Raw genomic sequence first — 24,661 nt, 5'->3', positions numbered from 1 at the left:
TGCAATGAGGTGTGAGGTATTAATGACAGAGGACAAAATACAGTTGCTCGAGAGAACAACAAAGTGATACAAAATAATCATTCAACAAATTAACAATCAATCGACCCTCCTCCATGTTTGCTGCAGTGTTTTCCCTCCACTCTGCAGGCAGAGGCCTCTCAAAACACAGAGGAATGTCTCGTAAACGGGTATGTGCCCGTGCCTCATCTCTTCCTCTGTGTTTTAAGACACCAACAAGTCAAAGGTGATTGCTATGGAAACCAAGTGACTCACAGAGAAGTCCTCACATGCCGATTGTACACAGTAGTGACAGTACTCCCGGTGGCTTTCAATAACGTCACCTGAACCCTGGTCACCCTACACAACTGTCCCTCATTCCTCAGCTTCTTTGTGTGACCTGCAGATACACTCCTGATTTTGGTGCGTCACAGAGATGGGAAAGAATGAGCTTTTCCTGCATCTGCCACTCAGCTGCCAGGCTGACATTTGACAGACATGCTGTTATCTGTCGCTTTGTTAAACTGCTGCTGCAACAGACTATCACATCTTCCTGATGACCTAAAGAAGGCTTGATAGTGGCAATGTTTTTTTGCACACACACATACAACCAGGCCCCTCCATATGGACTCCATTATGGGCGTCTGAGTGTAACAATTGTTGATTTATGCAGGCAGTGGTTGCTATTTTTAGACTAAGTGTTCAGACAGACAATCTTTTGTGCAGATATACAGTTTATGAATTGTATGATTTCCATGTGCTTTGTCCACCAGAAGATATCCTTTAAAATCAGGTCAAGATGTATTATGGGAAATCAAAGTTTCATTGGATTTAGCAGGAGATTCACATGAAAAGTTCTGCTTATAGAACTGACCAATCAGAGAGCTAAGAACGTGTCATAGCTGTGATGGCCGTGGTGGCAATGGGAAGTGATAGGTTGAAGTTAGTCAGTGATGGATAGAGATATCCAATTACAGGCATTAACGTATGTTTGTGTTAAGTGCAACGGCACTATTTCAACACTTTGAAGCAGAGGCAGCCAAATCTTTTTCCTGTGTAGGATCATAAATCTGTTTGCAGGGCTGAGGGCCAAAAAATAAAACTGAAATAACATAGAAACGTTTTTTTCATGGTTATAATAGCTGTGATTCTTTTGTTTCAAAACAACCTCTTGAGTTTTTTTCATTCTAGCTGACCTGAAGCCAGCACTGTATGGTTCACACACAACACCAGAGCACTAAAAAATAATTCACTTTTAATTAACCTACACAATAAAAGCAGAATTAGTACGAACTTTTCAAATTTCACGGTGGGCCAAAACAAAGAGGAGCACCCCTTCTAGCAGACGACCTGGGACCTTACTTGAGTGAAAATATGCACAGTACTCATAGGGTGAGAGGCAAATCATGTTTGTTCCTGCTTGAAGTATAACATGCTACACATTTATATTTATATATAATTTGAAAAAATCAACCTTTGTCATAAAGGTGGTAAAGATTCAGTTTTGTATGACACTGTTTATGTCTTTGCTTATTTCTGATTGGGTTCATATCCTGATGGGGGATATGAGCCTATTTTATGTTCTGTTTACCTGCTAATCACTAACTTAACTCATGTTCATCCAGTCATCAAGTCATGCATATTTGTGCATGCAAAGCTAGTGATGTTTCCGGGACTATTAATAATAAGAAACTGTTAACATATTTTAAATATTATTATATCACTAGCTTAGCTTTTCGCTTCTTATGTAATCAGGTCATTTCTATGAGAAGGCATGTGTTGTATGTGCAGTTGTATATTTGTTGTGAGATTTATTCATCAAAAACACTAAGACTTGCAGCTTTATTAATTTACCACTGAAATGATGACACACAGCATTTGTATTCACTAACAATATTATAGAGTCCACATGTAAATGGTTGGAGGAGAGATGGGTTTGTTTGTTTAAATAATTCATTCATCCCACCCACACCAGACAGTTCATACACAGTAACAGGACTCCAGCAGTTTGCCAGTGGAAACAATCCGGCGTCAAGATGAGGACTGAAGTACTCTCCGGAACCAGCACTTGTTAAAAGAAGCTCTGATGAAGCTAAGAGGTTCACATCAGTCAATCAGCAAGTCAGACGCTTAGGTAGGAGCTTTCTTTCCGCTGGTGAGGAACTTCTGAATGTCTCTTTGCAGCTCCTCGTTGCGTCTCTGAGCCTCGTCTCGGCTGCGCTCTGCATTTTTTAGGCAGATCTCCAGAGCGGCCACACGGTGGCGCTCAGTCTCTAAAGCAGACTGCAGCTCTGCCACTGAGGCCTTCAGCTCCTTGTTCTCCTGCTGTAAACTACAAGAACATAAGGAACATTGGATTAATGATCAAAATGAAGAGATTGTAGTTTGTGGTGGTCTTCACGTGCCTCCTCAGCTGGACTCACCTGTTCATAAGCTCCTGGGGGTCTTTCTTCTCTTCTGTCTTGCAGTTGCCCTGCTGATTTGTTCTCACTGTCAGGCTGTCTGCACTCTTTTGGTGGGACAGCACCTGGGAGTCACTGTCAGGTTTTTGGGTGCCAGCGGTAGAACCGGCATTGTCACTTCCTCTTCGGGCTGTGGTTTTATTCTCTTCCTCCTTGTTATTTGTATGAGAACCACCAAAAAAAGACCCTGAGGTCCGCAAATCCAGGATTTTAAAAATGTCCTCTGACAATGTCCCACTCTTTTCCTCCACGCCCTCTTGGATTCGACTCCACCTGTTGAGGGCAGTGGCCTTGGCCGCCATCCCTGTGAGGGGGCAGTTGAAGGTCGGGAGGGTCTGAGTGCGCTTCCGGGGGCTGTTGGACCACTCATCTGGAGAGGGGGAGAAAGGTTCCTGCGCCGGGGTTTGGGGGCTGAAGGTTTCTCTGGTAGGACCAGGACTGTCCATGTCCTCCTCCTCTGGTGACTCAGACAGAGATGCATCGGCCATCTGACACAAACACAGTGTTAATTACAGGTAATATATCTCTGACCTTTTGTAATCATTTAATATGGCCACCCTGTTAGACATTTGTGTAAAATAAAAAAAAAAAACTGTTTCATGCAGTTTTTGGTAATTGTGCTAATGCAAAATTGAACAGTTACATATTTCCCATACAGATAATAATTACATCCATTTTATTATCCAAAACTCCTTCATTCCCACTCAATTGATGAATCAAAACAAATATAATTAGATATTTAAAATGCGTGTTAATGTGTGTACCCTTTCCATCCCCAGCACCACAGCTGCATGCTGTCAAAACAGGATATTGAAAAGCTTAATGTCTCGTCCGAGGTTTAATGTGTGGTCATGTGCTCATACCTCTGCAGACTCCCAGCCCACAAAGCTTCGGGGAGTGTTCTTTTGGCTGTCAGCCTTGTTTGATGGAGAGGGGGGCAGCACGTCCTTGGAGAGAGGAAACAGAGCCTCATGCTGTCGGATCATCACGGTCATCAGCTTTTGGATCTGAGGAGTCGCTGTGAAGAAAAACAAACACATATGTGAAAACACTGTGATCAACATGCTTTTTGTTCAAGCTTACTTTTTTTCTTAGTGCACTAGTACAGATTAATTATAGAGGTGAAGAAGATACACAAGTTTTTTTTGTGATGTACAATTCTAGTATGTAAAATAAAGAAGGATCAAGCTGTGTCGTCATATTAGCACATGTCATTGCTTAATACAGCTAGCAGTCACACAGCATGCAGACTGTGTTTTTGCAATATTAACACAGGTTTAATATTGCATTGTCTCCCTGCCCTCACCCTTCATCACTGTAATGGGGTCCTCGATCTGAGGTTTGAGCAGGTTGATCCCCATCACAGTGGCCAAGTTCTCCACGTTCATCTTATTCACCGTGGAATGCTGCTGCACCTCGAACAAAAAGCTGAAGACAGAAGCATGATGAGCAGAGCTGCAGGGCAGAGTAGCACGTGTACACTAATGTGTCTTGCTCAAGGACATGTTGGTGAACAATTATCTTTGAGCTCTGTCTCTAACCACTAAAGGCACTAGGATTATTCTCTGGAATGTCCCATAATGCTTTGCACTTCAACGTCTACTTACCGGCAGACATAACTGAGAAGGTTGTAGTTTACTCTGGGCAGAATAGCAATTTGTTTCTCCAACTTTCCCCAACCCTGTAAGGACATGTGAACAAGAAATTACACACACACACACACACACACACATACAATTATACATACACACATATGTTTTTTCTTAAGTTTACCTCCTTGTTGTTGAAGTCCAGCAGGATGGTACAATCAAGGAAGTCTTGGTACTGAGTCCAGGGCACCACAGGTTCAGGCAGCTCCCGCAGGTAGAGTTTGAGCAGCGATGCCACCGTGTGGACATCTGTGTCACTGTGGGCAATGACTCATTATTCATCATCCAATGAGCAAAAGATGTTTAAACCCTGGTATGTAAGTTTGATGGATTCTAGGCAAAGACTCATTAGAAGTGTTTACTCCAAGCATACAGAGATCTGTGTAAACATAGAAACAGCATCCAAGTTCTTTTCTGCATTATAATATCCACTAGTTAAGACAGACGCTTCATAACATACTTGTATATAAACCCTCAGCTGAATATACAAAAAGCTGCTGAGAGGCCTGGACGTTATTACATCAGTGTTAGGTCCGTCTCTTGCCGGCTACCTTTAAATAACAAAAGGATCAGGATAAACTGGTGTTTGAATCGACAGTGCTCTGTCAGAGGAGTTTGTGATGTTGAGTAATGAAGGCGTTCTCCTGTGTGCCTGCCAGAACAGGATGTGGTATTGCTTTCAGCTCTGAGAAGACAGAGGTCTACCAGCCTCTCAGTTATCTCTCTCATCTCTTCATGGTTTCTCAGAACAAAAAAAAAAAAAGATGCTGCCTATCGACTGAAATTAGAATGTGTATCTCCTTTTAAGGCCTACTCAAGCTCATACAGCCTCCACCCAGGTTTATAAAAAGGACTTTGAATGACATACAAGTTCGTGATGTGATAAAAGCAAGAGCTGATAACCTATGTCATTTAACCCACACTTAATACTGCAGACACACACAGGAGTGTCCTACCTGGGGAAGGACGGCCTCTCTCCTGCATCAAAGGCGTCTCTGAATTGTTTGACGGCGTTGTCCTGACCAGGGAGGCGGAAGATGCCCTCCTCATCCAGCCCGTGCTCTTTAATGAACTCCACACACTTCTGCACCAGGATGGGCACCATGTGTGGGCCGAAGCGCTGCTCATATGTTACAATGTCCATGAGACTTTTTCCAAACACTGCGAAGACAGGACCACAGTTAGAACTAACACCCTTATTAACACATTTACACTGGCTTCACAGTAAGAATTAAGAATAGCTTTATCAGTCCCACAATGGGGAAATTGAGTAAAACAAACCTCCCCGTCGGGGAATCGAACCCCGGTCTTCCGCGTGACAGGCGGAGATACTGTCCACTATACTAACGAGGACTGTGGGGGGGAAGTTGGGGGACAGCGTGAATGCAGTCTCCTACTACCAGATATTATGCAGTCGAGATTCCCACATTTGGGGAATTCACAGGGAATTGCCCAACCTAGAGTGCAATGGCTGAGCCTTGCCCTGGGTGAACCACCTGATCATGGTTTCTCCCCTGCAAGGTAAGTATCATGGGTAATCATGGGTGTTACTTTAAAGAATAAAGAGCCATGTCCATGTTACAGATTTTGAAAGAAGATTAATACTTCATGTCTATTATAAATAGAATCCTACACCCAAAATATTAATAGCTAACCCTAACCTACAGAGGGGACAATGTTGAGCCAAAAGTGCCAAAAACTGCAGCTCTGACCATGTGAGGTTGACTACCATAGACGTCCGTGTAAAAATGTCAAACCTTATATCATCATAATCACAATCATAACCATAATCATACAGGACAGGGATAGAAAAAAAATAAACAAATACACTTGCAAAACTAAATATTTTCTGTAAAGACGAGGCGACAACATGGATGCTAACAAGCAGCTAAATGAGACTACAAATGTCATCAAGGCCTTTGCACTGTCAAAGAGGAAAGAACTTGCTGTTGATGTCACAGTTAGCTTTTTGTCATGGGAACCCATGAGATACCAACTTCTGTGGTGGCCTACAAAAATCCCTGCTGCACTCCATTAAGGGAGTAAATGCTTTGACTGGCCGGTGCGTAGATGCTGCCACATGATACTAGCTTTGCCCAGTTTTAGAAAAACATTCCATTCTTCCTCTTCTAAGCTAACCTGAGGCTGGTTGGTACCACAGATGTTAGAGTGTTCACCAAACCGTTGCAATGCCATGCACGACATCAGCTGTTATAACAATAAGAAGGTTTTACCCCACCTCCACTCGTTGGCACTCCGATGACTCTGCGGAGCGTGCGGACCCACTCCTCCATGTCACTCTGGGAGTTTGCCATGAACACATATGGACATCTTTCTCTGTCTCCTGTTGTGTCTGAGAAATGATGGTAATGATTATTGCAAATAAGAGAAACATCAAATCTGAAATGAGAAACATAAAATCAGCATAATGTTTCCCAAATGGACAGTGTCATTTCTTGGCAGACCCATACTGAAACAGGAAATAAAACCCATAATATGAAACACGAGGAAAAGAGAAGCAGGCTAGAGTTGTACGGCCTGTGCTAATATAGTATTTTAAACATCTGTAAACATGATAAAATTTTGTAAACATCCTAATGAGAAAAAAGAATTAGACACATAATATAATATGGTCTCATTGGACCATAACGAAACAACTTAATGTCTTGAAATGAATGTGCTGTGTAAAGTCTCTAAAGCTGCACACTCACATGGTATGATCTCAAAGAGATATTTTCCTGGGTCGTCAGAATTTGGAGGAAGTTCATTAACTTTACTGAAGCGCAGCTGGATGACTCCCTGTAGGTCAAAAGTACAAACACACAGAGATTTAGTGTCCTCCATACCAACAACAACCTCTAAGATTCACTTTACCATACATGAAAACGCTCCCATCATTCATGTCTGTTATGACATGGTTTAGGATGTACTCATGGGCATTGTTTACATTACAGCATATGCAGTATTTACACTTCCTCTATCTTCCATCCTCTCCACCCACAGTCCAACTAATTCATCTCTGTTTAAAAACAAAGGTCAAAAGAAGAAATAAGGAGAAAAGGGAACACATGTAATGAGGAAAAAAGAGCAGAACCACCGTTAATACAACATATGACTATGATCTCTGTGCAGGTATTGTAGTTTTCTACGTACTTTCCCTTAAATGTCAGCAATAATTGACCCCTTAACCATTTGGGAGTTTCCTGTCACACACAGATGGAGCTACACACGATGACATGGCATAACAGCAGAAGAGCTAATCACATCAGAGCAAAATCAAAAGTCCTCTCAGCGGCAGGAGGTTTCTCATGTGAGGCCTCAGGCTTCAGTTGCTTTGTGTGCAGGAAGTGTGCAAATTTAGCCACACAGCTACAGAAGACGTGCTTGTGGTGTTGATTAGAATAGATAAGGCACATGCACACTATGCTATAAGTCAATCAGTGGATGTACAAGATATTTGATTAAACTGTTAATGTTAGATGATTTTAGTTATCGTTATTTACTCATGTGACAGAGACATGGAAATTATACAAGTAATTTTAGAACCAATAAAGCAGTGTACACAGGGTTAAAATAACAGGAAAATACAACTTGATTGAACAGACAGCACCATTAAGCCTCTTCCACAGCCTCTCACCTGCACAGTGGTCTCTTTGTCATCTTTGTGGTAGGTCAGTGTGCTCCCTCTCAACACAAAGTAGCGCTGCTGCCAGTTTTTGACTAAAGACCTCTGTTGTTTCTTCAGCCAGCCGGCCTTCAGCGGCCTCTCCATGGACCTGGAGGAGCGAGGCGAGCCCTGGCCGGGGCTTCCCTCTCCAGGTATCACACTCTTGGATCGGGCTGCCAAAGGAACCACAAGAAAGAAGTTAGTGAAGGCGACTTGCTGTGTCACAGTTGAAGCTTTGACATGCTACCAAAACATCAGCCGTGCTCAACTACAGCAGAGCATTTCCTCCTTTTGACATGAATATGCAGCAGCCTATCAGAGTTAAGAGAGCAGATCATTGTAGCCTATTTTTGTTCCTCATCTAGTTCGACGCTGAGAGGAAACTGCCGGTCTGAGCTGACCAGCTTCCTGTGGAAGGTGCATGAATGCAGCTGAGATTGCACTACATAACACATACACCTGCAACAATACGGTCTGAGATTTAGCTGAACTGAAACAGACACAGAAACGTATTCTTTTGAGAAGGTCACTAAAGATTTGTTTTGACATTGGTGGGGACCTAAGAGTTCAACAGAATTTAACCCTTCCTGCACCTAATGAGAATCTGTTTATTTTAGGAGGGGATCAAACTATTGGTGGGGACACGTCCCCTCCGTCCATACTAAAACTACGCCCTTGACAAGAGCAGGGATGTACGTGGCCCAGAGATGACAGAGGAGGATGCGGGCGGTCTGAGCAACATGCAGGGTGGTAGGACAGCAGAGATAGCTGGATCCTGATTGAGTCCACTTTCTCTGTTCTTCTTAAATTCACCGTGCCTTGTTAAGCAAGATGACAGAAGAGAAGAGAAGAAGAAGGGTCAGACTGGGGTAAACAGGAAGCTGCCACATCCTTCCCAGAGGCCTGCTACACTTTGAAGGTCTCCACCTACAAACTCAAGAGCCCCTTGATCTAATTTTAATAGCACCACCCTCCCTTGATTAGTGGAAAGTTAAAGTGCTGTTGAAGAACCCTGAGCCCACACACAGAGGCTGATGATGTCACACCACGCCCTCAGCTGACAAACACATAGTTCCTTTCAACTGGCCTCGATTCGTGATCAGCCGCCACACATCAGCACCTCAAAGACGCGTTCAATAACCAACATCGAACAGACGTTTCAGTCGAGAGCAGGAGAGGAGGATGTCCAGTTTTCCTACAGACTGTGTGCTTTTAATACCCCAAACCAAAATAGAACATATCACAAGAACACAGAGTTTGTACACTCCCCCCCGTGCCTGCGTCGCTTTGGCTCCATTTTTCTCCCACATACATGAGTGGTTGTCTGTCTCTCTGTTGACCTGTCCTTAGATTTAGACTCCATCTCTCGCCCATTGACAGCTGGAATATGCTCCAGCTCTCTTGACCTTGTAGTAGCTACAGGACTAAGTGGGTTCAGAAAGTGAGCGAGTTAAGAGAGGGACTATTTGGCTTATCAGCACTTAGCTCAACATCCTGTGTGGGAATGCATTTGTCACTTTAACCATTTGCTGTTGTTGTGCTGTGTCCTGTTTTGTGTTGGTGTTGTAGAACTACCAACAAAGTGGAATTTTACCAGATTAAAAATAGTTAAATACTCACCTATAGAAATGTGGAGGAACAGACATGAACTTCCATAAACCTAGCATGTTCTGAAGGAAATATTTTGAGAGGATGTCACTGCAATTAATGTTACATCAAACTAAGTGGACATCATGACTTTCTTATTAGTATGTGTAAGAATAAAGTTGCATAATTTCCTGTAATCTCTCATAACTTGTCATTGGTATATTTGATCATAGCACAGATCAAATTAAAGAGAGCGTTACCGCTGCTAGTTTCCTTCAAACGGAACTTTCTACTCTTTATGCCAACCCTAAACTTCTGACTGCTTCATAAGTCATTTTAATCTTCTCATCTGACTCAACAGATTGAAACAGCACATGTTCCAAAAGGTCATTGGATTCTTTTGATCCTGAAGTAGCAGGTTCAGGAAGAATCTGTGTTAAGTGCTTCATTTCTTAAAAATGACATTCACTCTGAAAGGTTTGTGGTTGACCTTTCACATTTTTACGATACGATGTTGCAGACATGCATCTCGTCACACTGGCTTATAAGTTATGCATATCAGCAGCCACAGTCTCTGCAGAATTCGAGCTCTTGCATCAGTTTCCTGCCAAACACCATGCATCATGTCATGTTCCAAAGAAAAAGCCACCTGTCTGAGTCCACGAAATACATCAATGACCAGGGGAGATCAATGGCTTTGAGGCAGTTATTCTGTCATACTGGAGCGGTAAAGTATGATGATAAGAATGGTTGATACACTCGACATAAAACGATGAAATAAATGCACTGTAGGCAGCCACTTCCTTCAATGGTGCTGAACACCCACTTCCCCGGCAGAAGGAGCCAAAAAAGGTGTTCAGCAGCAGCACTGCACAGTAAAGCATTCACCTATCACTGCTGTAGGAAAATCTCTCATGATGTTTGTGTTGCAGCTGTTGTGCCATGCAAGTGTGAGAAGAAACATGGCACTGATTCCAGCTTATGCAAACAGTGGTAGTCATGGTAGCACATTAGCTGTAAAACACATGACTGTGTGTGTAAATGCAACACACACACACAAACACATGAAAAACACTGAATTTGAAGCTATGTTGGAATTTATAAATATTTTTTTCTATATTAGATACAGTGGTTTGTGTTAGTCTAAGAACCAGCCATGGTGACCACCACACAACCGCCTAAAAGCCACACGGAAACACAAAATTAGACTCAAATGTAACACCTTACAAACACCATGGGTACTTTTATGCCACACTTTCATGAGCACAAAAAGGAATCATTTCAAAAATGTGATGTTTTTTCCTCTTCCAGCACTTTTAAGCTTTGTTTAATAAGCGATTTAATAGAAACTCAGTCAGCCAGTTAACATCCCCTTTTGACAGATTTAGACATCATCAGCTATATGCCCTAACTGGAAAGGTCTGTAAAAGATGAAGTGTAAAAGCGTTGGCTGTCAGTGAACGCAGCACAGTCACCTACCTATCCGAGCTGTCTCAGCCTTCAAGGTGCTGAAGTCCCAGTTGCGAGGTAGCCTCAGAGACATTGTCCTTAGGGCATAGCACAGGTCAGGGCTTCAGTTCACACATGCACCTCACCAGAGTGCACGCACACACACACACATACACACATAAACATACATACACACTAAAACACACACACAAAATGAAGATATCGCTGATCGCACTTCCTACTTCCTGTGTGTTAATCTTTCTTCTTCTTTTTTTCAGCCCTTCAATTCATGTTGCCTCATGTTGTTTTTACTTCCATGTTCATACTTGTTCTGCCAAAAATGCGGCATCAATGGCTTCCAGGACTGATGCACTATAATACTCCAGAGCTTCATATAGTGGGGAGTCTTCAAGTGACTAAGGGTGTCACAAGAAAAAAACCACTGGTGTCTTCACCTAAAGGAAATGGTTTTTACCTCCTGGTTTTGTCAGTGAGCATGTTGCCTCAGAGCTCAGCCTGCAGTGAGGGAAGCAGGGCAGTCACAATCAAAAGGGATGTACGGTTTGGGTGACAGCAGTGTTTCTCCAGTATTAAAGAAACCAAGGTATTATGTCATGGGTGTAAGGGGGTGCTGAAAATACTTTAAAAATGGGGAAGAAGAAGAGGGAAGAACACAGCAGACAACCAACCGCATGACTTTTAAATAACTTTAATTTTCTCTGAACCAAGGCGAAGGACAACTCAGAGCACAGCTTTTCTTGAGACAATGTCAACACAAACCATTGCACAGTTTAATATACTGAAATCATACAGCTTTGTAAGAGAATCTCTAAGCACAAAATAAGATGTCCACAAAAGGGAGCCGACAGAGTTTGTGGGACAATCACACAACTCCCATACATTCTTGTTTGAGGGTCCAGGCTGGGCAGCAAAGTGGCACTGTGTAGATTATAAATGGCACAGAGGTGCATCCTGTGTGCCTTATTGAAACAAAGCTGAAGGTTAGGGGGCACTGGAATGTAACAGTAACCGCAGTAACAAAGGGTCAGACCTCTCCATGCAGTGTTACCGGCTGAGCACAGGAGCTCCAGCTCTCTCTAGTGGCCGTTTGTAACAGCAGGCAGAGAAGTGGCAGTACATAGCTTTTAAGCAGGGTTAAAACCTCAAACATCACACCATCACAGAGGCAGCAAAGCCTGAGAAACATCTACACTGCCAGCCCTTACACTACTTATATTTTTGGAAAACGGTATCTACGTTCTGCAACGCAGAAGGCGACACATGAAGGCTAGCAGGGGGGGGGGGGGGAGCCTAGAAAACAGCCAACTGCACTAAAGTCACACAGAGAGAATATTCTTTCCTCAATTGAAATAATACTTTAAATATTTCTCTAAACAAAAAAATACTAAAGAACACTTAACATCTTTTTAATAAATGTACAATATAGCAACTCTGAAAGGGTCTGATTTGCTCACAGCAAATAAAATAAATACCTCAAGAAAGATAAAATTAAGACTGGTTGGATGAGACAAAAAAAGAATGGAAAAATTAGAATAAAAAATGCATGGAGGGACATTCAAATTTAGGAACACATATAGAACCATGCTTGATTTATACAGTGGTTCATCTAATACACATGTATGTATATATAGTTTTAGATGAAAGGACATTTAAGATGGCAGAATGTCTCTAGGCAATTTCAAAAAAACTTCACAGATTACAGCACAATGACGTTGTGTATAATTAGACACCCACCTCCCTGCTACACCAGCCACTGTATAAATGCTCATATTGCTGTTTGTCCTATGATGCATGTACTCTTTAAGTGTAACTGAAATTAAACTTGAGCTTACACAGAAGTAATGACTCGAAGTTAGAAAAATAAAAACATATTTCAATAAAAAATGTATTTAAAACTACAATAACGAAGGTTGAAAGGGGAACTGTGGGTATTTACATTTCCCACAATGCATGCCTTCATGATTATACTCAACTCATAAATGGCCAGATTTTTCCCACTTAAATTTGCACACTTTAAGGTCCATACCTATGACATCACAGGGGTCATTTTCACAGAGAAACCTCCACAGAAGAAGATACTGAATAATATTCTTAGTGACAGTTAAACTGCTGTGTAACAAGATACATGTTTTACCCTTAAATACTTTCAAGTAAAGAGAGTGTAAATCTTTAGGAAAGCTTGACAGACTAAAATAAACTCAACAGTAGCCAAATTTTAACTTATATATTTTCCCACCAAATTAAATGTACGTCTGCCAATAGCATAAATAACAAAGAGTCGTACTGGGAATGAACACTGGTATATACACAGTGGCAAACAGTATTGGCAAAGTCCAACTTGAACAAATCCATAAAAATCTAGCCAGTATAGGTTTGATGTAGAGGATCAATGCAGGGTTCTGCTCTGAAGCCGCAAACATGGCAAATGTGTGTTAAACATGCCCAGAAAACTCAAGACGGGATTGAGTTTAAGATGATCTCAGTGTCATTTAGTCCAGTCGAACATTTCAGCAGATCATTATAATATTGGTATTTGGCTAAGCTTTAGAGGCTGTGAAATGAAATGAAGCATGGCAACAAAAAATAAAAACACAGGAAACACAAAAGCACACAGTGGAGGTGAATTCAGCCTTAATAAAACTAATACAACATTAAGATAACATACCAAATATAAAAACCATCTATGTATAAATAGAAACGTGAAGGGGAGGATGCCGCCAAAGTAAGAATACAGAGAGTAACAGGTTAATGCAGTGCATTAAAAAAAGTACGATAAAATATTAACACACTTGTGTAGGTATATAGTGGATATCCTGTATACAGGAAGAAATGTACAGTCGACCAACATTTCAGTGTTAATAGATAGAAGAACTGACAATATTGGAGAGGTGTAACAGTACAGTAATTCACAAACTCAACCTGAAAACACTGGTGTCAGAAACAAGTCACAGACTGCATGAACGCAAACACGCACGACTCTCATACCCAAAACGAAACGGAATGACCCAAGGTTGTCATTTTTTTTGTGGTTTTCTTTATGTTTTTGTGAATGTGTTCCCGCTCTCACAAAGCACTGTGGGTCTCCCAGAGAGCTGGGGCAACACGGAGCAACCCCAGATGCTGCCCGTGCTCTGTCCTCCTCCCCTCCCCCACCTCCCTCAGGGCAAGCTGCTGGGTGGCTTTAGGCAGCAGCCTCCTCCAACGCTGGCAGCAGACCTTTCTCTGTCAGGTGAGCCTTCAGAGCGTTGAAAATGTGGAGCTGTTGATCGGCGCGGAGGGCCAGGAGCTGCTGGATCACCTTGCTGGGGTTGGGGCCCCTGAGAGAAGGCAGAGAGAGAATCAATCATGTGGCTAACTTCCCAGCTACACTGCACAGACATGGTTGATTTCTCTTGAAACAGCCATGAAACCACCAGAAACTGAAAATTCAAGACGGCCTCATGTTTTTGCAGGTGCTATGTCTAAAGCATTCTCTCTTTAAAATAACACAGTTTTCCAAAGAACAAAATCTGCCAATAAACAAGTTTAAATACACTAAAATTCTCTGTTGGTATATTTACCTGATGAAACTGGCTATGTAGACATTGACGAATGTGGCCATGAGGTACTGGCAGTCAAATCTGTCCATTATGCCTCCGTGACCGGGGATGGTGTTGGCAAAATCCTGAAATGAAAAACAACACACAAGCTCAGACTGTGCAGCTGAAAATGACATGACAGCCAAACAAAAACTACGGATATTAAAGGTAAGGTAAGGAGGAAAACATCCATAGAGAGGGGTATGAGCACACACACACACCTTGATCTTAAAAGCTCTCTTGAAGCCGCTGGCGAAGAAGCCACCGAAGGGTCCCACAATGGAGGCAAAGCTGGAGAGAGCTATGCTGTGAATCTGGAACGGATATAGACGCACTGTGGTCTGTGGAGACAAGAGGAAGAGCTACACCAACACAGCCACACTCAACAGAGACTTGCAGCAGTTTTAACACTGTTCATGCCATATATTTTTTGGCATGACAGAGAGAGAGAGAGAGAGTCTTACCCATCCAGTGACAGACTCCAGGATGCCGGGCAGGGAGTAGTCCTGGAGCTGAAAAAGCTCTGATGGCTCACAGTCCACCTGGAAGCTGTTGGAGTCATTGTTGAACTCCACTGGGCAGACAAAGTAACGGTAGCCAGCCATGACGTAGGAGAGCTGAAAGGGGAGCAAGGTTCTGTCAGTTTCCAGTCACAATCTCCTCATTTATACCGACATGAATATTATTTTTAAAATATTTCATCGTCTGTGCGTTTCCATGTTGTTTGGACATATTGGAAAATAATCACAAAGAGCATTTATATATTGCTAAATCAAATGACAGCTTACACATGTCGCCAAAGACATAACAACAGGTGGCTGCAAATGTACACGTGTGAGGTAAAAAGAAAATAAAAACACCTACCATGATGCCGAACACAATAGTGGAAAATAATCCACCAATAAATCCCTCCCATGTCTTCTTAGGTGACAGCTGTAACAGCCCAAAAACACATGATGAGGATAATCACAAGATGTAGTGGAAACATACACAAATTCTTTGTGTGTAGCGACCAACCTTAATTAGTGGTGTTCGACCAAAGAAGAAACCAAACATGTAGGCCATAATGTCATTACAGATCACACAGGAAATGGGCACAATGAACCTATTTAGACAAAGAACAGCTTCTATTATGACTGTCTGCACATGCTAAAGGCCCAGTCATAAAACAAAGATAATTTCATTACAACATAATTTGATTCTTGACTACAGATGATGGGAGGGAAGACGCCATGTTTCTGACTTTTAACTGTAAAGTAATTAAAGGAAATAAACTTACCAGATCATCCCCTCAAACAGGTTGTGAATGATAAGGTGAGACTGAGTCACCACAATCAGCAGAGTCACATGGGTCCAACCAAACTGTGGAGACAGGATCAGCCATGCATGTTTACACTGGGATTACATTATAATGACACACGTCTGGTTGTGTGGTGTAAGTGCAGTGCACTGATGTGATGCTGCAGGATTGGCTTCTAGTTAACATTTCTATTAGAGCATTCTCTGTCCCACTTCTCCATTTACTTGATGGCCTGTATTTTATCAAGTCTTTTCAATAATCCACTAGGCTTGAGGCAGGGGGTCTGGAGGAGAAGCAGGAAAGGGGGAAGGGGTGGGGGTATACTCACCATGTAGAACTGAAGGCGGTAGTGTTTCTTCACCAAACTCAGCACAAACATACAGAAACCTGCAACGAAGGAAATGTTATAAAATAGATAACTATAGCGCCTGTGAGAAGGCAGAGGTGATTCAATCAGAATCCCGGTCATATTTGATTAAACTGATTAAATTTAGCCTGACCTACTTCAAACAAAGCCCAGTTTAATATGCAGCGAGTAGCTGAGAATTGCTGAGAATAGACATGTAAAATACCTCAGAATGTGCTTTAGGTGGGTGAGTTAGAGCAGACATACTGAAGGAACACTGTCAATTGTCTTTTTAAAGGTTATATATTACACTATGAAACCATCATGGTGTGATACCATTAGTCTCAAAGCTTCCTGCTTAAGGCCATGTGAGAAAGACATTCAGTTTCATTCAGTTTCACCTTGAATAGGCAAAAGGCAGACAGAGTCAGGGTGCTTCCTTCCTCCCCACATCCTGTTTGGCATCAGCCAGAAGCTAAAGTAGCTCTGTGCTACTAACTGACAGGAAGTGGGACCTCTCCCCAACTTACCGTACTTTGCATGGTGACGGATATAACCAACCCTGATGCAGCTTGAGAACACTGGTACTCAAACCCTGTCATCTGCTAAGAGCTCATTTTGATGCAATCACTTCAATCAATAAGCAGCAGGCTAACTCTGCTGGTGTAACAGCACCTCCCCTCTGTTTCCCTTGCCACTACTGAGTAACCTGAATGAATAATTCATCACTCCCCGGCATGATGATGTGCCAACTGTGCAACCTCAGCTACTTTTCAAAAACACTAGTATGTAGGTGAACCTTTAGAAGCGTCGTACCTATGAGATAGAGAGCGAAGGAGATAAAGCGGTGGTATTTGCTGAGGATACGAAGCGGCTCCTCTCTTTGCACCAGCGTAAAGAAGTAATCTGTCACGGTCTCACCATAGAAGAAGTAGTTTACACACAGCAGGAAGTACCTGTAGGACAGAAGAGTTGGAGCAAATGTCTCACAGTGTTGTGACTGCACCTAATTGTGTTCTGAATTCATTATGCCTGCAGAAAAACCGACGAGGGGTCTACAATGTGGATACACTAAACTTGCTGACTCACTGCACTCCATGAAATGCAGATGGAATACAGCTGCTATTTTTATTAGGTTTTTCAGGCTCATGGCATAGTGAATATCAGGACTCTGCTACTTTACTACAGCTAAAAAAATCAAACAGCACTGATGGGTCACAGAATTTTTGACATTTTTGATGATTGACTAAATGATCTACAAGCTACACAAACTGAAAGAGGCCAGAAAACAAACCTCAGGATGTCTGCAAACAAAATAAAACATGAAATGACAAAATCAGACAGAAGCCAAGATGGATGCTTGCTAACTTCATGACACCTTTTTAAAATATGTGATTCCTTGTGTTTCTGTGTGCGTCCTCACCAGCTCAACGTCCTGAACCAGGGCAGGTGGTAGGAGTGGTACACGCTGTAACCGATTGTAATGATTTCTTGGAAGCACTTGATCTGAACACAGAGGACCTGCACAGAGAATCACTGTGTTACTGGGGCACAAACATACTGAAACAACACAATTCTGGTGAGTGTGTGTGTGTCCTAGAATACGGGCGCCCCACTGACACAAAATGGCTGACAGGCCTACTTTCAGCGAATTCCCAGATGACCTGTTAAGCTGTCCTGCTCATCATTACAGAGCCAGGATCCCCATTCATTCAGATCAGGTTTTTCATTTGTTTGTTTGAATGCAACCACAGAGAATAATAGCGAACCTGAACAAATCCCTGGGATAATTGAGGATGTACCAATACATTGATTTTACACACAAAAATCATCAGTTTGTTTTGTACTCACAATCATCATAAGCACCATGGGGCCCAGGTAGATGATGAAGAAGAAGAAGGAGATCATGGCTAACGTTAGGATGCCCCGTACCCACCAGTTCTTCCATCTGCACAAAGCAAGTTAATCAAATAAAGACTTCTGCTGATGTGTAATGTGTTCTCACACAACACATGTACAAACCACCAAGATTAAACCATGAACACAGATCCCACTGTTCAGTGATTCATATCTGATGTTTAAAAAAAGAAGTGTGTGAAGAGAGATTACTTTGTATGAATCATGGACCCCTTTATGTGTAGTAGTCAACAAAGTACTCTGTGTGTGGTTTAAAGGTCTAAAGACAGCCTGTAACTCAGTAACTCAACATCTCAGACTGTAGAACAGAGTGGTTGGTTAGATCAATATTGTTGACCATCTTTATACATTACTAGGCATGCAATGCTATTACTTCATAGTCCTACTTTAAACCTGGTGTATGTTTTTTTTCTTTCTACATGAAGTGTACCTTGAGGAGAGTCCAGACAGGGCCTTGTTTAGAACCACTGGGGTGTCATCCGGTGGGACTGGCACCTCTGGGACCCCTGAGTCCACCTTGGACTCAGTGTCTGACAGCCCATCTTTCTCCACCTTCAGCTCGCTGTCTGAACACTGTCAAAGAGAGGCAGTGTAAGGCACAGACACATGGATACAGAGGAGCATTAGCATTAGGAACGCTAACACAACAGAGTTTTGTCTATGTTGTTGTATATGAAGAAGTTTTTTACTTCTCGTTAGAGCAGCTCAAGAGTCTCACACTATGCATGCAACAAGTGTAAACAATCAATTTTAAATCAATCCAGCCATAAGTTCTAGTATGTGCATGAACAACAAAACTAAATCACATGATATGGGTTAGAGGGCTCTTGGTATTTTTTGCCGTTTACAGCTCACATACAACTTCAACATCTTGCATCATTTCCCCAGCAGTTCTTGCACAAATGCGTTTCTTGGAAAAAACAGCAGCTGTGACTGAGAAATTGACTGTAAACGGATTCTTCACTACGTCAGCTTAGCTAATACAATTTGGAACAATCTGTCATGTGAACCTTTGAGGAGTATTTCCATCATAGCATATGAGTTAATCTATAAAAGCAGAGAGGAAACCTATTTCCAAAAATGGACAACTGCTGCTTACACAAGCCCTTTAACAAAGTACTTGGTCTACACCCTGTAACCATCAGTTTAGTATGTTAATACTGTGTAAAGACAGCAATTCAAGTGTAGCAGACAGACCAGCAGATAGAGATATTACACTACCATTTACTTAACCCTGCCTTCATTAACAAATAAACACACACATACAGTGAATGTGGACAAGTGTTCTTTTTAATTCACCTGTAACCAGTGGTGGAGGAAGTACTGAAGCTTGGTACAAATAACCAGCAAAATATATACTTAGGTAAAAGTAGAAGTGCTACATCAACAATCCTACTTAAGTAAAAGTCTTAAGTACTTTTAAATTACCTAAAGTATTAAAAGTAAAAGTACTCACACACTGAATATATATTATTAATTTCCATTGCAAAGGATACATGAACAGGTTAAAAAAATCAAAGAAATCATCTTAAAATTAAAATGGACAATGTGTAGTCCATTTACATTTTCAGTCCAGAAGCAGCTATGGACAGGTCTGGGTGTCATGAGGCAGGCTGTGGGCATCAAGTGAACAGAGAGGCTGCTAATAAAAAAAACAGGCATTCACCATTTTTACTGTGTAAGGATTCCTGCTTTAGATTCATGTTATGATAATTGTTAATCAGACATTAATGGATGGACCTGTGTTAGCAGACAGCAGCTAACTAGTTAGCTAACTCATTTGAGGCTCATTATGGAAACACAGCTGGCAGCGTGACACCACCTCCATGCAGAGTCTGTCCAGCACAGCTGTATGAACACAACTGTATTCATAAATTTACTTGTAACTACAGACATTGCACACATTTGTAGTGGAGTAGAAAGTACAGTGGATGGATGTTGTTGAACAAATATAGCATCATCTTACTCGTTTTTTTTATTTTAGATATTTTAATAATCTTTACTTTAATAAATTGCTTAAGGCTGCTGCCAAGCAGTGTCATACAATGACCAGCAAGGAGCGCCACACCTGTGAGTACACTGGAGGCAGTCCGGGTAAAGTGCCTTGCCCAAGGACACAGGCTACACAGGACACATGACTAGGGAGGAGTTGGGATCGAACCACCAACAAACATTGGACATGCTGCTCTACCACTGAGCCACTGCTGCCCCAGTGTATCATGGTCATACTGTATTAAGCCAATAGGAGCAGGACTGCCAGTGCAGTGTTGTGGGTGGGAGGAAAACACTGTGCCAGATCCTCTCAATCCATATTGTTGATTTCTCAAAACCATCTGTTCGCTGGTGAGAGACTGCTTAAAACACACTGAGCTGCGCCACTCCATGGTAACAGAAGTGTAGAGGACGGATGTCATCAGACAGTGGCAGTTCTATGCTGTCTATGCTATGACCCCTGTACTGACCTCTCTGCTGTGGGTGACCAAATTAGGCTTGGAGTTGTCACCTCACATTCACACAGCAGATGGTCTACTTGCTGTTTTGTGATGCCTACTCAGTCTCACGCTGTGACGACCAAACTCTACCACAGTACTGCAGCTGGATACTTTCTACAGCCTTGTTGATATTTGCCTGCACCTTGTCACTTAACCTTTACCATACAGCTTTTTAAGGACTGTTTGTCCCTCCCTTAAACAGGTTAAAAGTGCAATACACAAAAGTGCCATTGTCTGTTTTTTTTTTGTTTTTGACGTATTACTGCATACCTAATGACTCATTTTCAACTTGTATCTTCTTGCTATAATATCTCATACACCAATCAATCAATGTATTAATACTAACATAACAATGTTTCTACTTAAAGGTCTCGTTTTATTGTAAAAAAAAAAACTAGACTAAACTAGAAATTACCAACTACTGCACAGGTTCAGTAGGCTTTACATGATGAGGCTCCTGATCACACTTTACCAGCCGCAAAACAGTGTTTACTTATTAGCTATTCCTCAGCAAAAAGAGACCTTTGGGTATTTCCAAAAATGGGTAATTTCATTTACCTTCCTTTAAATAAATGATATACTGTTATGCAATAGTGTGTCACATAGCTGTCAAAACCCACTAGCAGGACACGAAATTATTAGGACACAAACACAGACTCATTCTCTGTCTGCTGGTTTCTATGGAAACAATATCGTCATTCAGAATGCTCGAGTTAAAAATAGGTGCTCCTTTCACATAAACACTCCTCCCCTTCCATGTTGTCTTGCACACCAGCGGCAACAGTGTCTGCTTTTAGTGTTATTGTTATTCCTATTTCATTAGAAGAAGCTGTGAGCTGTGAAAAACAAATTTAACTGAGGATTTAAAGCTTGTGGACCCAGTGGGCAGTGATTGTTTCACATATACAGTGAAGGACAAATCAGAGAGGAAAGCATGTGAATGTTGTACAGCAGCTCTTTAGCAGAGAAAATAAGCATGTTCAAATAATTTGGACATTGACTAAATGATGTCTTTAGACAGAAGTGTACACAAACAACAGAAAGCACAACATTTTAAACATATTGAATATGTTATGTCATCCCATTAACTGACCTTAGAACAATTCTTATAAAACTGATCCACATGAAGAGGTCACAGCAAAGGCAGAAGGAATTTAACACAGTTATGGTCATTACGTTCCTTAATGAAGATCCATTTTTTCCTGCAGTAATAAACCTCAGCAGACTTCGTCTTATGGATCCTTGTTTTGTCTGTCTGGCTAACATGTTGTTCTTTTAAATTTGAATATTGTCTATGCAAAGATCATGCAAATTAACCACTTCAGTCAAAAACAACAACCAACTACAAGAAAACTGCTCTGGGTATAGCAGATATAGACATTTAACAAACCAAAGCATATACAAAGATACAAGATACAGCAGATCCCAAATTTCCCCGAGGGACCTTCCCAAAGGGATTAATAAAGTATATTCTATTCTATTCTATACAATCATGTTGGGGAAAAATGAGATAAATAAAACAGTAATTTCTCTATTCTATTCCATTCTGTTCTATTCTAGCACATTTGTTAGCATATTGCCTTAATAACACTGTTAATATTTATAATTGTTGTCATAAAAGTAATTAACTGATTACATAACCTGACACATTAGTGCCATAAAGCAGATTATTAAAGTAGGCCATTCAAAAGCACATCACAACCAGATAGAAATTAAAGTCACTGCACTGTGTGGGATTCCCTTGTAAACAGACTTGCCCTGTGTGATTTGCAGAAGAGGCGCAGATATTGCCTCCACTGTTCTCCCATCTGCTTCTAGCTGCTCTCCAATTTTCTGTAATCATCTTGTCCTAAATAGACCCCCCCATCAATCACACCATCGCCACGCCCCTTTCATTGCTCTATTTACTAGAACGCGTCTTCGTATGAAAAACACCCGATGGATGTACTCTTCCTCTTTAGTCTGATAAACTGTCATATTTTGTCACACAAGAGTTATGAAGCAGTTGTTACATGATAGCAGGCATGCTAGCCGAGCTAATGTTGCTACACTTGCAGGCTAGCGGACAGCAAACAGCTAACTCTAGCTAACACTGCAATAATAACAAACATTCAACAGGGAAACGGCTTTTAATAGTTATTAGAGAAGGTGACGTGGGGCGCTCTGCGTGACGCTTTGGACATGTGTGTAGCTATTATGCTGTCAGACAGTGAACCAAACATCCATTTTACATTCTTCAATTCATTGTTGCACTCATTAGGATTAAATACAAAGCCAGCTCAAAGTGAAGTCAATTGTTTTTTCTTATACAATAAAAGCCGTTCTATCCATCGGCGTACACCAAGTTCAAAATGCAAGGCTAATGTCGACACAGTTGTAACTTTTCTGTTTGGAGTGGTGTTGTTTTGCACCCATCGCACGCACAGGAAGCCCCTCGGCAGGCTCAGCCAATCATGTCTAAAATGTGGGTAGTTTGGCGGATGGTTTGTATACTGTGTTTCGGTGGCTTCTAAGAGCTTTTTATGTTACTGAGCTGTGACTCTTTCTAGAAAATCTGCGTTAGTCAGCTTTTCATTGGCATGTTTTATCTCCAGCCACACGAGCCAACAGATAATACACTGGGACGATTCAAAAGCTAGCTAGTCCGCTAGCGTTAGCATCGCTCCTAATGGCAGGCTGGGTCGTTACCTTGTCCTCTGACGGTTGCTGCTGTAACGTAGGGTCGCTGTCTTTGGCTCCACGGTGCCTCAGCTCCGTCATCTTAGCGGTTTGTAGCCTAACGACAACAGCGAAGGTTCTGTGGCTCTGACACACAAACTCGTTTTTGGGATTGACAAATCTTCTAATCTCCCACCTACAATTTTACAAGCAACAATTCTAATCGAAGAACGCAATTGATGACAAATTTTCGGCAAATACAGACAAATGCAACTTCCGGTGTTCAAAATAAAGTCCGTGTCACTGAAGTCTAAAGGAGACTAGACTGTTTTACACAAAGATTAGACCTGGAGCAGACTACAATAACAACTGCAGTTAACGCAAAACACATTTAGGCAGCTTGAAATATGAACATAATAGAGTAGCACATTAAATCCTAATGTGTTCTTTACAACAGGAAGTGCCTGCTGTGCCACGCCAGGAAGAGTGTTTGGTATATCTTGATCCTGTGTTTTAAATGTCTTTTAATTAGCTTAACTTGTTATTGTTTTGTATTGAGTAAAAAGAAACATTATTACATGTTATTATAAATCTATCACCAGACAAGTTTTCTGTAACAAACCTGTGCTTTTATTCCTAAAGTACAGACGCCTCATTTTCAGTTGTATTCTGACTAACTTGACTTTCACATCCGCGTTCTCTGACGTCATAGGAGGTGTGGGCTATATTCAAGAAACATTCTGTGCAATGAGTTTGGAGTTCTGCTGTTGTTAAACCAGTAAGCATGAGTAAGAACTACACACTGTCATGTATTGATGTTACCTTGAGCATTATATGCAGGCATATAAATTAGGCCCATTGAAAGTTTTATTTTGCAATGGCTCTCAATACACATATTCTCTCTCATGTTGTGCATGCTCCGTAAATACTTTAATTGCTGCAGTGAATATGCACACATACAGACCAGAACACTTGGTAGAGCCCTGCATTTGAAAATGATCTGTAATTTGCACCTTTAACACCAAGTGGCAGCAAACGCTCACAGTAGTGTGTGTGTGTGTGTGTGTGTGTGTGTGTGTGTGTCAGCTCTGAGGCCTGACAGCAGCCAGCACTTATAAATACTTAATGGCCTACACTGTTGCAGCAGAAATGGAAGCAGGGAGCATTGCAGCCCAAATACAACAGTTCAATAGGATCTGACATCAGACTGTAAGGAGTTCACTTTCTCTTCAGTCAGTGATGAATGGCACAAATGAGGCTGTGGAACAGAGCGGGATTATTCAGGATGAAACAGGAGGGGTAATTTATGTTGGTGCCATAATCCAAATAACAATCTAGCAAAGACTCAGCCTCACATTATGTTCACACTGAACATTGTTCTCTATGAATGGATCATGGCTCATCATGTGTTAAGACTGCAGGGGTAAAAGATGAAATAGCCACATGCAAGTGATGTAAAGCATTCAGAATCACAGATTACTGAACAAATAATAAGGATAGTTAAAGCTTAGTTAATTTATTTTGTCTGCAAACCAATC

The 24,661-nt window shown here is 41.6% G+C and overlaps 2 protein-coding genes and 2 non-coding genes across 5 annotated transcripts; all 4 read right to left on the bottom strand.

The window, feature by feature from the left end:
• Window positions 1-1,688: 1,688 nt before the first annotated feature.
• On the bottom strand, window positions 1,689-11,313 carry arhgap25 (Rho GTPase activating protein 25). 2 transcript variants are annotated; one of them, XM_028415021.1, is made up of 12 exons: window positions 11,054-11,313; window positions 10,842-10,909; window positions 7,746-7,948; window positions 6,820-6,907; window positions 6,348-6,461; window positions 5,065-5,269; window positions 4,233-4,365; window positions 4,067-4,140; window positions 3,766-3,887; window positions 3,323-3,477; window positions 2,421-2,947; window positions 2,128-2,329 (listed from the first exon to the last, which is right to left on the bottom strand). In XM_028415021.1, exons 2-12 carry the CDS (start codon window positions 10,903-10,905, stop codon window positions 2,128-2,130), a joined length of 1,887 nt encoding a protein of 628 aa, XP_028270822.1. In that variant the 5' UTR covers window positions 10,906-10,909; window positions 11,054-11,313. The 2 variants fall into 2 exon arrangements, with proteins under 2 accessions (XP_028270823.1, XP_028270822.1); XM_028415022.1 differs by lacking the exon at window positions 11,054-11,313 and having other exon boundaries at window positions 1,689-2,329; window positions 10,842-10,905.
• On the bottom strand, window positions 5,390-5,461 carry trnad-guc (transfer RNA aspartic acid (anticodon GUC)). Its single transcript has one exon. It is a non-coding gene; the product is annotated as a tRNA-Asp (tRNA).
• On the bottom strand, window positions 5,477-5,637 carry LOC114442097 (U1 spliceosomal RNA). Its single transcript, XR_003671312.1, has one exon. It is a non-coding gene; the product is annotated as a U1 spliceosomal RNA (small nuclear RNA).
• A 191-nt stretch (window positions 11,314-11,504) lies between the features above and the next one.
• On the bottom strand, window positions 11,505-23,364 carry cds2 (CDP-diacylglycerol synthase (phosphatidate cytidylyltransferase) 2). The gene is made up of 13 exons (XM_028414914.1): window positions 23,154-23,364; window positions 18,404-18,546; window positions 17,908-18,004; window positions 17,480-17,577; window positions 16,873-17,012; window positions 16,039-16,097; window positions 15,690-15,772; window positions 15,428-15,515; window positions 15,275-15,343; window positions 14,875-15,027; window positions 14,632-14,751; window positions 14,393-14,496; window positions 11,505-14,149 (listed from the first exon to the last, which is right to left on the bottom strand). Exons 1-13 carry the CDS (start codon window positions 23,223-23,225, stop codon window positions 14,014-14,016), a joined length of 1,362 nt encoding a protein of 453 aa, XP_028270715.1. The 5' UTR covers window positions 23,226-23,364; the 3' UTR covers window positions 11,505-14,013.
• Between the last annotated feature and the right edge of the window lie 1,297 nt (window positions 23,365-24,661).

This window comes from Parambassis ranga, chromosome 9 (genome assembly GCF_900634625.1).
Source record: "Parambassis ranga chromosome 9, fParRan2.1, whole genome shotgun sequence".
Lineage (NCBI taxonomy): Eukaryota > Metazoa > Chordata > Actinopteri > Ambassidae > Parambassis > Parambassis ranga.
The sequence above is the reverse complement of the archived record's forward strand: the minus strand, read 5'-3'. Positions and strand labels throughout refer to the sequence as shown.

What these genes read in the sequence shown, in the direction of transcription:
- arhgap25 (XM_028415021.1), bottom strand. Translation starts at nt 10,905, where the DNA reads ATGTCTCTGAGGCTACCTCGCAACTGGGACTTCAGCACCTTGAAGGCT. An exon ending in CGGAGTGCCAACGAGTGGAG is followed by an intron (nt 5,270 to 6,347) that starts GTGGGGTAAAAC and finishes CTGTCTTCGCAG; the next exon opens with TGTTTGGAAAAAGTCTCATG. An exon ending in GAGAGGCCGTCCTTCCCCAG is followed by an intron (nt 4,366 to 5,064) that starts GTAGGACACTCC and finishes CATTGCCCACAG; the next exon opens with TGACACAGATGTCCACACGG.
- cds2 (XM_028414914.1), bottom strand. Translation starts at nt 23,225, where the DNA reads ATGACGGAGCTGAGGCACCGTGGAGCCAAAGACAGCGACCCTACGTTA. An exon ending in CTTCGCTCTCTATCTCATAG is followed by an intron (nt 16,098 to 16,872) that starts GTACGACGCTTC and finishes CCTTCGTTGCAG; the next exon opens with GTTTCTGTATGTTTGTGCTG. An exon ending in CTGTTTGAGGGGATGATCTG is followed by an intron (nt 15,516 to 15,689) that starts GTAAGTTTATTT and finishes TTGTCTAAATAG; the next exon opens with GTTCATTGTGCCCATTTCCT.